The following is a 13,931-nucleotide window of genomic DNA, read 5'->3' on the forward strand; positions in this document are numbered from 1 at the left end:
TAAAGTACAAATTATATTCTGGCTCTTAGAAATCATAGGGTTTAGAACCCTACTCAGACTAATTTCTGCTCGTTTTGAGTTTGACTTATTTTAATATCTGTTTGTTTTGGGTTTCATTCATGTATTTATACTGATTTGTGTCATTTTTATGCTTGGTAGGTTATTTGATTCTATTTTTGTTCATTTTTGGTTTAATCGTGTTCTTTAATTTTTTTTGAAAAACTTATTTTGTGCAAAAACTTTTTGATTAATTTCTGTTCGTTTCATATGACATAGACTTTTTCAGGGAGAAAGACTGAGCCTCTTCTGAAGTTACGCGACCATCCCTTCCATTAAAACCTTTAATACCCCCTGGGCATAACTTACAACCCTTGCCCCTAATCTCTGGGATTTGTTTCAACCACAAAAGCCTTGTTATGTTATATTTAGCTGTTTTGAATAGAATAAGTATCTCGAAATTTCCGTTAGACATATTTCGGGATAATGTGACATTCGTGTAGGGTGGAAGGGTATCTACCCTCTGGTCACTTTGACTCTTAAAAAGGGCACTAGAGCGTCTGATTACCAATCTAATGAGCCCCCTTTAAAGTTTATATGACCACACTTTATATAAATTTCCTATATGTCCCCTGGGCAAAACTTACAACCCTTGCGCTGACGGCTTGGGGGATTCGTTATCCTCAAAGACATAATTTCCAGACCTTTCTGATATGCGTAACAAAATGGCTATATCGAAATTTTTATTGGAGGTGTTTGAGGAAATAATAGGCGCGGAGGGAGACATTTGCCCTCTGATCACTTTCGAATAATAAAAAAAGGTACTAGTCCTCTCAGTTTCCAGTCAAATGAGCCCTTTTTGAAGCTTCTACGACAAAAATTTCTACAACAACATTAAATGACCCAAAGGCATAACTTACGACCCTTGTTCTGAGGGCTATGGGAGGAGGGTTGTCATCCTCAAAGACATAATTTCCAGACCTTTCAACTACATTGGACAAAATGGCTATCTGGAAATTTTTACTGGATGTGTTTGGGGAAATAGTGAGCGGGAGAGGAGGGTTAGTTACCCTCCAACCATTTTCGACTATTAAAAAGGGCACCAGCCCTCTCAATTTCCAATTCAGTGAGCCCCTCCTTAAGTTTCTACGACAACACTATCTATAAAAACCTCATATGCCTTCAGTGCATAGTCTACGACCATTGCTCTGGGGGCTGTCAGAGGTTTGTCATCCTCAAATACCTAATTTCCAGAACTTTCAACTACGTACAACAAAATGGCTATCTCAAAATTTTGACTGAATGTGTTTGGGGAAATGGTGGGATTGAGAGGGGGGTTAGTTGCTCTCCATTCACTTTCGACTGTAAAAAAAGGCACTAGTCCTTTCAATTTCCAATCAAATGAGCCCTTTCGAAGTTTTTACGACTAAAATATCAATAAAAAACCATATATGCCCCCAGGGCATAACTTACAACCCTTGCCCTCAGGGTTGTGGGGGGGGGGGTGTCATCCTCAAAGACCTAATTTCCAGAACTTTCAACTACGTTGAACAAAACGAATATCTCAAAATTTGTTATTGGATGTGTTTGGGGAAATGGTGGGCGTGAGAGGGGGCTTAGTTGTTCTTCAATCACTTTTAACTTGACTTAAGGCTCCTGCCGCGTTGGGGGCGGCGTAGAGATCGTAGCAACTCTGCTCCTCCAGGCTGACTGGTCTGCTGCTATTAGTGGGGCCCCGTTGACAGCAATGTTAGCCATCTCGAAGAATTTGTTGAGGCTATCCTTCCACCTTGTCTGAAGTCAGCCGCTCGGGCGAGACCAGCTATGAGTGTTAGCGTCAAAATCGTGAACTATTCAGGCTGAGGTTGTCATCGGCATACGCAGGAGGTGCCCGGACCATCTGAGAGTACTCTGCGCTGTTTGGACGGAGAACGGCACTTGGGAGGGGAATGCGAGCAACCTTGCGTTGCTTACAAAATCGTTCCATCGGAGTCCCTCAATCCGACAGGGCTGTTTCGTCTGGCAGACGTCTATCGTGCTGAGGATTGTTGATTTGAGAGGCCAGGTTTCGGCTGCATAGAGAAAGACCGAGCTTACGGATGCATTATAAATTCGCATCTTCGTGCGCCTAGGTATATGCGGCATTCTCCAGAGATTGTTGAGCCTTCCGACGATAGACGAGGCTTTTGAAATTCGGCCGCACACCTCTTCCTCTATAGAGTCGTCATTAGACACCATGGAGCCAAGATAAGTTTCTTACAACCTCGACAGGAGCTCCGCAAACAGTTATGTTCTCAGGGGGCGAGACTGGGCTTTGGGGCTCAATTGCCATTATCTTCGTTTTAAGTAAGTTTATTTTCAGCCTCACTTTTGCTGCCTCTTCCTGTAGGACTTCCATAGCGTCAGTCAACTGGTCGATCGAGTCAGCAACAAGACCAAGATCATCTGCGAAGTCAGCGTCCGTCAGAATGCGATCTCCAAACTGCAAAACAAAGGGCAGGTTATTTGTTGTTCGTGTCATGACATGGTCTATCACGCAATTGAACAGTTCCGGGGTGGTGGCACACACTTGGCGTACACCGGTTTTGATGCCGAATGTCGTGCTCCGTTGGCCGTTGACTTAGACGCAACTCACGCTCTCTTCGTAAAGCTTTTCAAACAACTTGCAGTATTTGTCTGGTTGACTAGTTGATCAAAGTATCAGCCAGAGCGAGTTGCGATCCACCGAGTCAAACGCAGCCTTGAAGTCTAAAAAGGCTACAAATGCTTTCCTCCTGAATTCCTTTGTCTTCTCAATTAACTGGCGCATGGTAAAGATTTGTTCGACAGTGGATCTCCCGGGCATAAACCCCGCCTGCTGGACTATCCTCTTTCTTCTGAGGATACTCGTCCATCTATCCAACAGGGTCATAACAAAGAGCTTTCCAGGCGCTGAAAGTAGCGTTAAGCCTCTATTGTTTGACGTAGTTCGACTATTATAAAGAGCACTAGCCCTTTGATTTTCCAATCGAATGAGCCCTTTTTGAAGTTTCTACGAAAAATCTTTGAAGAAAAACCTTATATGCCCCCAGGGCATAACTTATTACCCTTGCCCTAAAGACTGTGGGGGTGGGTGTTTCCTGCTCAAAGATAAAATTTCCAAAACTTTCAACTACATTGAACAAAATGGCTATCTCAAAAGTTTGATTGGATGTGCTTCGGGAAATGGTGGGCGTGGAAGGGGTGTTAGTTGCCTTCCAATCACTTTCGACTATGAAAAGGGCACTAGCCATTTCAATTTCCAATCGAATGAGGCCATTTTGAAGTTTCTACGACAACGCTTTCTATGAAAACCTTATATGCCCCCAGGGCATAACTTTTAACCCTTTCCCTGAGAGCTTTGGGGGGGGGGTGTCAACCTTAAAGACCTAATTTTCAAAACTTTAAACCACATTGAATAAAATGGCTATCTCAAAAATTTGGTTCTATATACTTGGGGAAAAGGTAGGCGTGTGAGGGGGGTTAGTTGCCCTGCAATCGCTTTCGACTATTGGAAAGGGAGTTAGCCCTTTGAATATCCAATAGAATGAGCTCTTTTTGAAGTTTCTGCGACAACGCTTTCCATAAAAATCTTATACGCCCCAGGGCATAACTTACAACCCTTGCCCTGAGGGTTGTGGAGGAGTGTCCTCTTCAAAAACATAATTTCTATCTGGAAATCAACTATGCTGAACAAAATGACTATCTCAAAATTTTGATTGGATGTGTTTGGAGAAACTGTAGGCGTAGAAGGGTTGTTAGTTGCCTTCCAATCACGTACGAGTATTAAAAAGAGCACATGGCACTCCAGTTTCCAATCGAATGAGCCCTTTTCGAAGTTTCTACGACAACTCCTTCGATACGAAGTGCCCTGGTCTAAATAAAAATAAAATAAATAAATAATACATTGTGCCAACATCGTTCTTTACTTAGGCAGCGCTATTGCACTGCCTATGATGAATTTGAAAACTCATTTCAGGTACTTCATACAGGTTTAACTCCCCACCTCTCTAGAGGCTTTCAAGAAAGGATGAGAATGGTGATGCTCTGCAAAAATTTAAGCATTGCTGCAGACTTTTGACTTTGCTGCACATGTTAGACTGTTTGAAAAGGGTTATCGACATTTTTATCTCGATACGAAAGACACAGACATTGTTGTCCTCTTGTTGTATCACTATGAGCTTTTCCTTTGATGCAATTCAAAATCTGAAAAGCGGAAAATATTTGTCTGATTCCTTGAATATATTGCCTGTGCGTTACCTTTACAGGAATTTACAGAACCATTGGGTTTCGTCAATCTGTCGTCTTTATACGCTTTCAGGCTGTGATACAGGTTATGATCTCTTCAGGATATGATTTTTCAGGTTATGATCTCTAAGGAAACGACAGTGGTGGTTAAGGCTGTTAATACATGAGGATTGCTAAACAATGTTCCTTTGCTTGTGCAAGAGATAGAGAGGTCAAAGCTTAATCATTTCGTACAAGATTTTTTTTTTATTTACAAGAAAGTGATTATCGCTGCACATGGTAAAGATCCGCACCTATTTACCTCTCTCAATGACAGCTTTTTCTTTGTGTGTCTGTGTGTTGACTGTTAATGTTGCTTGTTTTCAGACTCATTTTGTTATTAATACTAGATTCTGTTTTTTTTTTTACGGTTTATACTTTATATTAACGAATTTCTGCTTTTTTCTTAAGTTTTAAATTCACTCCTTACTTGTCATAGATTTTTTTTCAAATTTATCATACAAGAATCTTGAGCTAACAAGAGTTGAATATAACCTTGAATAAACTCCTAAAGCCAATATATCTAACAATATTTATTGTTGATTGGTGATTACACCGGTTAACACACGCAAAAATAGCTTTTAGACGAAAAGATTTTAAATTTAACTTAAAATATTTTAAGCATTTTGAATAAAGGGACAAGGGACTCTTTCATTTACGTGTTCCCAATACATATTAGCTTGTTTAGCAAAAGTTGGTATGACATAGATAATAGAATTTGCGTTAAAAATTGATTAGAAATTTGGCTTAGGAATTAGAACCAGAAAGTATTCTAACTTGTACACAGATTTTAGGTTGTGCTCGTAATTAAATAGCATATTTACCCCTTACTATTATGTATATTGAAAATTTTACTTTAAACTTGCATTCAGACAACTTGGCTAGTTGTAGAAAGTTAGTTGTAAAAGACAAAACTGTGCTTCCTAATAAATAGGCCTACGCATTTAACTTAAGCTTCATGATACAAGACTTTGTATAACCACTTTACAAAAAAGGTAAATTAAAAACAATTTCAAGATAGCCAAATAAAAATGCAAAACTATAAAAAAAAGTATACCTCAGCTCCATTTTCCTGGAAAATTACCTCAATTGACAGTTGGTATTACAATTATTAAGATATAATCTGTACCAGTAAGCTTTAAAAGATTCCATCAGAAATGGGATGTCTGGAAAATTAGAAAAAAATGGAAACTTCTAACTATAGTTCACCGCTAATTTCTTGGTGCTAAAATATACGGTATTTTTGCACTAATTTTATATATTTTATTCGTTATATGCAGAATCCGTTAAAGGGCATGCAGTACTTAATGATTTTTGCAGAACATGTATCAACTTATTGCAAAATGTGAAGAGGCAAATCAGGCAATGGTTCCAATTTACAAATATGCAGAGTCAGTGTAAGTAATCTTCTGTTATCCTTCTCTAATTACTTTTCAGTATTTTTTTTCTTTCTTTGTCCTCAGTTCTTATTTTGCCAGAAAAAATGGCAAAAGCCCCTTTTGCCTTTTTTCGGTTTAGTTTGTCTTCCAAAAACTACATAGCCTTAAAATGTTAAGCGATTTTACTTTTCTTTCAAGACTTTAGGGAACCGAAACACCATGGTAGGATTCTAAGATTTTTGTTTCTTCCTATGAGCAAATGTACCATAATAACTTCAACAAAATAAAAACACTATAGTAATATCTGCCTAAATCCAGAATTAGGTCTTTGTGAAGTAGGCCCAAAAACACACAACAATAAGGCATACTTTGAAATTTGCCTTATGAAGGCAAATTTGAATGAAGGCATACATTAAGCTGGACAGAACCATCCTGTAACCTACCATAACCTGTTTTTCAAAATATCCAATGATTGGTAAGTAAGGAATGATCCTTGTCAATAGAAACCAATCAAACCGTTCGTGTTAACGAACTTTAAATAAGGAGCGACGCGGCTCAATAGTAACTGAATCTCCAGAGAATATAGTTTTTATAACAATAGATACATCAAAAGAATCGTATTGTTAGGCTGATTCAAAATATATAGAGCTTTATCAATTTTAATGCTACCCATCAAAAGTTATAAGCCCAAGGAAATTCTCCCGAGGGGAAAAACACAGGTAACCATATGGTTCAGCATAGTTGAAAGGTCCAATAACTATGCCTTGTGGATATCATAACCCGCCACATCCCCTGGGGAAGAGGCTATAAGCTACGAAATTTACTCATTGTTCACGTATAGTATTTGTTATTAGGAAGTAGATAGATATTTTTTTAGGGTGGAGAGATTTTATGCTTGGGGGTTTTTCCGCGGTGAGAATTTTCTGTGAAGAGGGAATTATCCGGGGGTAAGGTTTCCTAGTGTAATCTTACACTGGGAGAATTTTCCAGAATTCGTATACGAAATTATTTATATTTGTCTTACTTGGACGGCTAAACTTAACATGTGAAGATGTTCCAGGGGATGTTTTCAGCGGGATTGGCATTGTCTGGAGGATTTTTCCATGATGAGGGGCAGGGAGTTTCCTTGGGAGCAACTTTCTACTGGGGGTGAGTAGTATGATAATAGGCACCACTGAACTTACATGAAAACTTACATTGAATTTCACAAGAAAACCCACGCCTTTGACACTACACTTACACGTGGACATTTTAAAAAGCTGGCAAGATTTTTGTTATTGATAAGAATTGCACAATGAATGTACCGTTTGACGTAGACATTTTTTAGGAGCCAATCAGAGACAGCGATGGTTGCTCAATATACGATAACTTGATTGGTGATTGGGATTTGAATAAAAGAAATGATTTTCACTGCAATTCATATTAGTACGGGAACCTACTTCAAATAGAATAGTTTACTTGAGAGGATAATAGTAGAAAGAAATTAGTGCCGCATTTACATTGTTGGAAAATAATGACTTAGCCGGCAGAAGTAATAATAAACAATTACCCAATCTGGCTGTGGAAATAACCGGTGGCTGTAGACTATACCTTTAATGGGACGATATGTATGCTAGATACGTGATATCATTAAGCAAATTTAAGCAGGAGGAGCAACTATGTTTTGCTGGAAAAGTGAATATTCTCCATATAAATAAACTTCGGGCAGCATTAGATGTCCTATCGAAATATATTGATGAGAACAAAATGCAGCAGTGATAATTATTGTTGTGAGTATGCTCAGTAAATTTTTTTCTAAATCAAAGGTATTTTTCTTTCTATAGTAGACTAGCATATATTTTTTAGAGTAGAAAAAAAATTCTGGTTAGTCTGAAGCTGTGTTGTGAGAGTGTTAGGACTCTAAAAATGGATAGACTTGAGAAAGAGCGAATTATGGGGAATCTAGTGCTTATGGAAAAACGTTTGATTCCAGATGACGATTTTCTAGATCTGTCTATTCAAAGGAAGATATTTTCTTGGGGAATGCTTGTCGATATAATGAAAACTGATTCTCCATCATTAGACTATTGTATGAAGCTTCTACATCGTGGTCCAAATTCATTTGCATAATTTATTGATATTTTCATCACGACATGGCAAAATGATGTTATGGATATGGTTTGAAACATTATTGTAGAAATTTAGGACTTTTTTTCATGAGAAAGATGGTGTTCAAGGATGATTTACTCCTCTCTCTCTATCTCAGACAATTTTTTGTTATTGCTAACTCAGTTTCATTGTGGCAGTGAGAGTGTCAACACATGAAAAAATGTTCCATATGTGTCCGCTATGTATTTACACACTGGGTAGTTGGTCATCATGTGAGAATTGTACAATGATTGATGAGTATGATGAAAGGTGTAGACTATGCAACCCGTGTAAATTGCATAGAGGATATGCTGTACAAATTAAAGGTTGTAATTCCTGACTTGAAGAGGTGTGTGACTCTCATCCTAGAGGACACCTATGCTTCAATTGTCACTATGATAAATGTAATCAGTGGGAGAATACATATCCCGTTATAATTGGAAGGAAACCTAAGCTTGATTTTTGTTTATTGCTATGATATTGGTATCGTCGTGGTTTTACATTGTTCTGGGAGGAGGAGCCGGGTCAGCGATTCAACTGCTGGAACAACAAAAGAATATGGTTTCTACGTCATCGTTGTGAAGACAATGGGTGTTATAATTATAAGCCCACTGATTTTTATTTGGCTGTGACGGAATGCGATTCGACACTTGAGGATACTGTTTGTGAAATTGGTTCAAATAAGTAAATTGAAACATGTGAATTCTATAGAATGAATGAGAATAGTATCATTGACTATACAAAGAGATATGACAAGAGTGAAGTCACACTCTACTGTAGAAAATGTGACCCTGACATTGCAGTACATCAGGATCAGTATACTATGAATTCAGATAATCTACCTGCACTAGTTGTTGTCGACAAATACCTATACCTAGTAGAAGATGAAATCTAAAGAGTAGAAAAGTCGTTTTATCATGTATATAAATTTTTTATCATTTAGTAATAAACAAATTAACATACATTTTTTGAAAATTTTATTCGTAGGTCACTAAAATCAATATTAAATACGCTTGTAAGTACATTTTCCACAAGAAAGTCGTTCAATCCAGGTATGTCAACATAGATGTTAAGAAACTGCTTATAGGTGTAGCCACGACTTTTGAACATGAAAAAGAGTAGTGCATGAAACCCACATGTCTTAGTCGTTAAATCCTGTACTCTTCGTTGATTTTGAATAATGGTTTTCCCACTGCTTTGAATAAAGTTGCTGATGTACGGCGTGTAGAATTTATACAATAGGCCAAAAGGATCAAAAAATTAAATATTCTTCGCCGTTTGAAGGATGCATAGCCAATGGCCAGTCTTCAAAGTCGATGGACTGTTATTAACAATGATTAAGGTATTGTTAACACTTGGAATTTGTTCAATGAAGTCCGATGGTATGCAATAGGACTTGTACTGGGACCTGTATGGATCCACACTAAATACGTTGATTATTTGGTTTGTTATCATGGTGCTAGGTCTAGTAGAACACTGCCGTTGGATGTGATCTCCCAATAGTTTTCAAATTGACCCAGTGCAAGTACCGTAATACTCCCAGTCAGAGCTTTGGAAAATATGAACTCCAAGCATACATTCCCTGTTCGTACTATACTCATATCATGAGGCTCCAACAAGTCCAAAACAATTACCCCATGATTTTTTGAAAACATTGAATTGCTTATTCCATTTTTAAATAGTTGAGAGTCATGATCTATGGATTGCATAGTCAACTCGTAAAGAATTCTATAGGATTTTTTGTCAAATAATAGAGTGTACAGTGGAATACCATTCACTTTGCACACAAGGCTAGATAGACCAAAAAAATTAAAATCATGGGGGGATTCAGTCCAGGATCCAACGGCACTTTTAGTGTGAACACACTTTTAGTGTGAACACCAGTGACTTTGGAAAGAGTGGTGGGTGAACTTAAACTCCCCACCTCACCAATATTTTCATAAACACCTTTCAGAACTTCAACCATTTTGAACGTAAACACGTAGTGTAACGTCCGTTATCCTTTTGTATACTAGTTGTGGATGGTGATGGTGACATGATACGTTTTCGCTTTTTCCTTCCCATCATTGTCAAGTTTCCACTAGGTGTGCTAGTATTTTCCAAGATTGATTTAAAATCTTCTTCTTCTTCTTCATGTTAATATTTTAATGGTGTTGTTGTGGTTGATGATGATGATGAATGCTAATTTAATTTTTTTAGAATTTAGCCATTGCCAAGACGGCTTTTGGGAAAATTAATTGCACGATTAAAGTGGTGTGGATGGGTGTAACAGTATAAACGTCACTCACAGATGATAGCTCGGTCGTTTAATAAGGAGATCGGATTGGAGCTTTCGTTCTGGAACACTACCTCTTCCCCGTTACTATCGACTTGAATATGATCTTGACCACTTTCCATGAGATAGGTTAGGAGTCGTTTAAATTTTTAAAGATAAGTTATGGGGATTATAATTACAAATTTAAATAAAATAGAATCCAATTACTCCTTCTTTAATTGTGTTCCAGCAGCAACAGCAGAATCCTGAGGAGATGATTCTTTTTTGTGATCAATACCAGTGGCCTTCGACCGATAGGGCTTATGTTTGTCCACTCAGCGAAGTGCATCTTGAAGTAGAAGCAGTTTTTATCATCCTCAATATTCTCATTGTCAAGAAATTATTCAGATTGTTCTCAAAGTGTTCCACGGGTGAGAGGGCGAGTTCTATTTGAGTCAATTTATAGGGTTTTTCCATTCTCTCTCTCAAGAGAAAACTGTTTACAAGTCCTGCAATTATTGGCAGTAAAAGTGTGAAAAAGCTACCGCCCGCCTGAAGAAGTCGTTTCTTTTTAAAATTCTTTCCTTTCTTTTTAGAGCTCAATGTACGTACAACGGAACGATGTTGCTTTGCCTGTTGCTTAACTACTTCTGGCAGTTGAACATTGCCCTCGGTCAAATTTACACAAAGTTCAGATATTAGATTAATGAAATCATTGTCAATACCATGTTTGAGTATGGCTATCCTAAGCGAGGGTTTTGAAGTGCTTAGAACTGAAAATAAATGTCTATTTTCATGTATTTTCTTCAGTGTCATGATAGCAACTAATAGGTCTTTTTAGTGTTCACGGGGAGATATATTGTAATTTCATTGTCACAAATATCTGTGACCACACACAGATCCTCGGGTGTATTTTGATTAAGATCCAATAGGATATAGCCGTAGGGTTTATTAGTTGCCTGATTGTATGCTGAGAGAAGAAATTTAGGGGCGCCGGGGTATATCTATTTATTGAGAGTTATTAGCGAGCTAGAATCACGAACAACTCTATAGATGATATAGTAGGTGCAGTTCAATGCAAGTGTTCGCATACATTTGCTCTGATGAAAGAGATTGTGTAGAACCAGAGTAACGGAAATCTGTTCGTGATGAGAGCGAACAGTGAACAGTTGTAGCATTTCTTGGGACAATTGTTCAATAGATTCATTGTGATAAAATGATTTCCACAAACATTTTATCACAATTTTTAATTATTTTAGTTAAGAGTGTTGTTTTGCCTGACATTGACGGCCCACACAGAAACGATCTGAATGGTGTTTTAAATTGATACATGTTCCCTTCAACAGTTCACCCAGAAAACTAACTGTAGACTATAGCCGTCTACTGACTAAATAATTTCCCTACTACTATTCCGTTCAAGAATAATGAGAAGAAGAAGACGAATAATCATATTTTCTTTTATTATACATAAAAAAGTAAAAACACTTAAAAAATACTACATTGAACATGAAAGCACATTAAACATGAAAAAAATACACTTTTTAAATTTATTTATAAAAAAAATACAACATTTACATAGGCACTAGAAAAAACACTTAAATAAATACACTTTTTTTTTGTTTTTTTATAGAAAAATACAACATTTATTAGAATAAAGCACTTGAAATAATATCACTTTTATTTACAGCATTTGGTATGGTATCCCCCCCCCTCCCCCCCCCCCCCGGGGGGCGGCCGCTGCGGCAGCCGGGGGGTCCGCTGCGGCGGGCTGGGAAGCGGTGGGCCGGGGGCTGGCATTAAATAGTGGAAATTGATCTGCCTTGCACACAAACACACACACATTGAAAATTGTTTGTGATATAGAAAAAAAAGAATTTAAAAAAACACCCCATTACCCAAAAAACCCTCCCACCCAATTTATACTTTTTTTAAATGAATTTGGGTTAATTTTTCTAGACCGAGTTGTTTTCTGTACTCTACACATTCAACTCGGTCTGTAATAAAATAATACACGTGTGGTAGTACCTTCACACCATCCTCAAGTACATAGACTTTGTCTGATATGGCCGACATGGCGTTTTTCTCAACTCTAACTGTGTAGTTTTTAAATTGTAAAGGGCGAATCACCATGAGTTTCGCTCTTGGCACTAAACTACGTTCCACGCAGTTTCTATACACACTCATATCGAAATTATTTTTTACAAAGTCTATATCCATCCCTTTACAAACTTGTTTTATATCCTTGTGGTGCGTTTCCACACTGTTTACCTTCTGTCTAGGTATAACACCCCTGAATATCAGATTACTTCCCGTTTCAGATACTAACATTGAAAATTCATTTAAGACCTGGCGTTTCACTAGCTCTGGGTAGCGGGATTCATCCCAATTAGTGTAGTCCATTCGTGAGCTAATGTACTCGCCATTTTCCAAATCATTCAATAGATTTTCAGTTTTGACTTTTAACAGGAGTGAATCAGTGTCCCCGTAATACACTTGAACTTGTCCCTCAATCGGCCACTGTACCTTGCATACATTATAATAAAATGTTAACATGAGTTTCTTGGATATTTCAGTTATTGCACTCCGCTCTGCAATATTTTTATTTAAAACAATTTTTATTTTCTTACGGTGTAGGGTTAACATATCAAAGTCTATGATTGTGAACGATCTGAAGTTTGGATCCGCAATAATTCGAGCACAGTCTTTGGGATTGGTTACATTGCCACGTCGTCTTCTGTTTCGTACGCTCTCGCACATTTTACCGAAAGCGGAGTTCAAAATAAGTTTATAGACTTCTTTTTCAACTTTCGTTTTCGCCTTTGAACGCTTACTGACATAGGTATCAGTGAACGTTTTTATGTAAGGCTTTTGGTCAGATTGGAGGGCTCTATGAAGCTTTGTCACTTTGAAACCATTGGACACCATCCATTTCAATAGCACGTGATGAACAATGATATTCTGTTTCGGGTTGAGGTCGGCAATTAGTTTTTGTTTTGGAGGTACCCAGTGCATACTCCCATCCCCTACTAATGATAAATTGTAGGGGCTCAGAGAGTCCCTACCCACCGGTCTATTTATGCACGGAAAAACAAAGTCTTTTACCGAGTCATGGATTTCCATGGGTATTTCACCGTCAATTTCAAAAAACCTACCCTGTGCACCATTCTCCTCAACACTAGCAATGTTGGGGAAATTCGAAGCACACGGATTGTCAAGCCATTTATGATTGCCACACGGCAAACAGTAGTGACACATTGCCGATGGGTAAAGATAATTCACATCCAAAAAAACTGCGCCCAACTTTTCATCGGTGTGCTGTCCGGCGGATCAGTTTTCATGTTACGGTCCCCATGAAAAACATACCCGCCCCTCATTGATCTCTCTACAAACAGATGCTGATCCACACCGGTAATCAGACCTATTTCTTCTTTGCTGACTTTAAGTATCAAGTCCATCACCAGATGAGGAGTGGAAAAATAATACCCTAAATCCAACCCAAATTCCCCATAGATTTTATCCGTATTTTTGCACACAATGTCCAGAAGAGTGAGTTCGTCACTGGCCAAGTATAGTTTACAATAATCCCACCCATTTTTACATCCACCCTCTGCCCAAACCCTCTTAGCAAATTCGTAGTCGCTAGTGGTGTACTCACTCTCAGTAAGAGAATTGTAAAAAGCTTCAATGGGCGGTAGTGACACCTCATCTAGCCTCGAGCCAGAGTTGTAATAATCATATGGATATATACCCTTACACGTTAATAGATCATACATTTCATCATCGGGGAAGCGCTGTTTGAGGAGGGGTAAGCTATTAAAATTGTCACTTTTCTGTACCTGAATCAATTGACTTAAAGATTTGGGGAAGAA

General features: G+C 38.0%; 1 protein-coding gene across 1 annotated transcript in view; it reads left to right on the forward strand.

The window, feature by feature from the left end:
- BORCS6 (BLOC-1 related complex subunit 6) overlaps positions 1-13,931 on the forward strand; it is a 150,198-nt gene that overhangs the window by 128,811 nt on the left and 7,456 nt on the right. The window contains exon 6 of the mRNA XM_089091057.1: positions 5,623-5,699. Coding sequence (XP_088947183.1) covers positions 5,623-5,699 — 77 coding nt within the window. The remainder of the gene's footprint in view (positions 1-5,622; positions 5,700-13,931) is intronic.

This window comes from Artemia sp. Qi Xiang Cuo, chromosome 1, assembly GCF_049724085.1.
Source record: "Artemia sp. Qi Xiang Cuo chromosome 1, ASM4972408v1, whole genome shotgun sequence".
NCBI classification, from domain to species: domain Eukaryota; kingdom Metazoa; phylum Arthropoda; class Branchiopoda; order Anostraca; family Artemiidae; genus Artemia; species Artemia sp. Qi Xiang Cuo.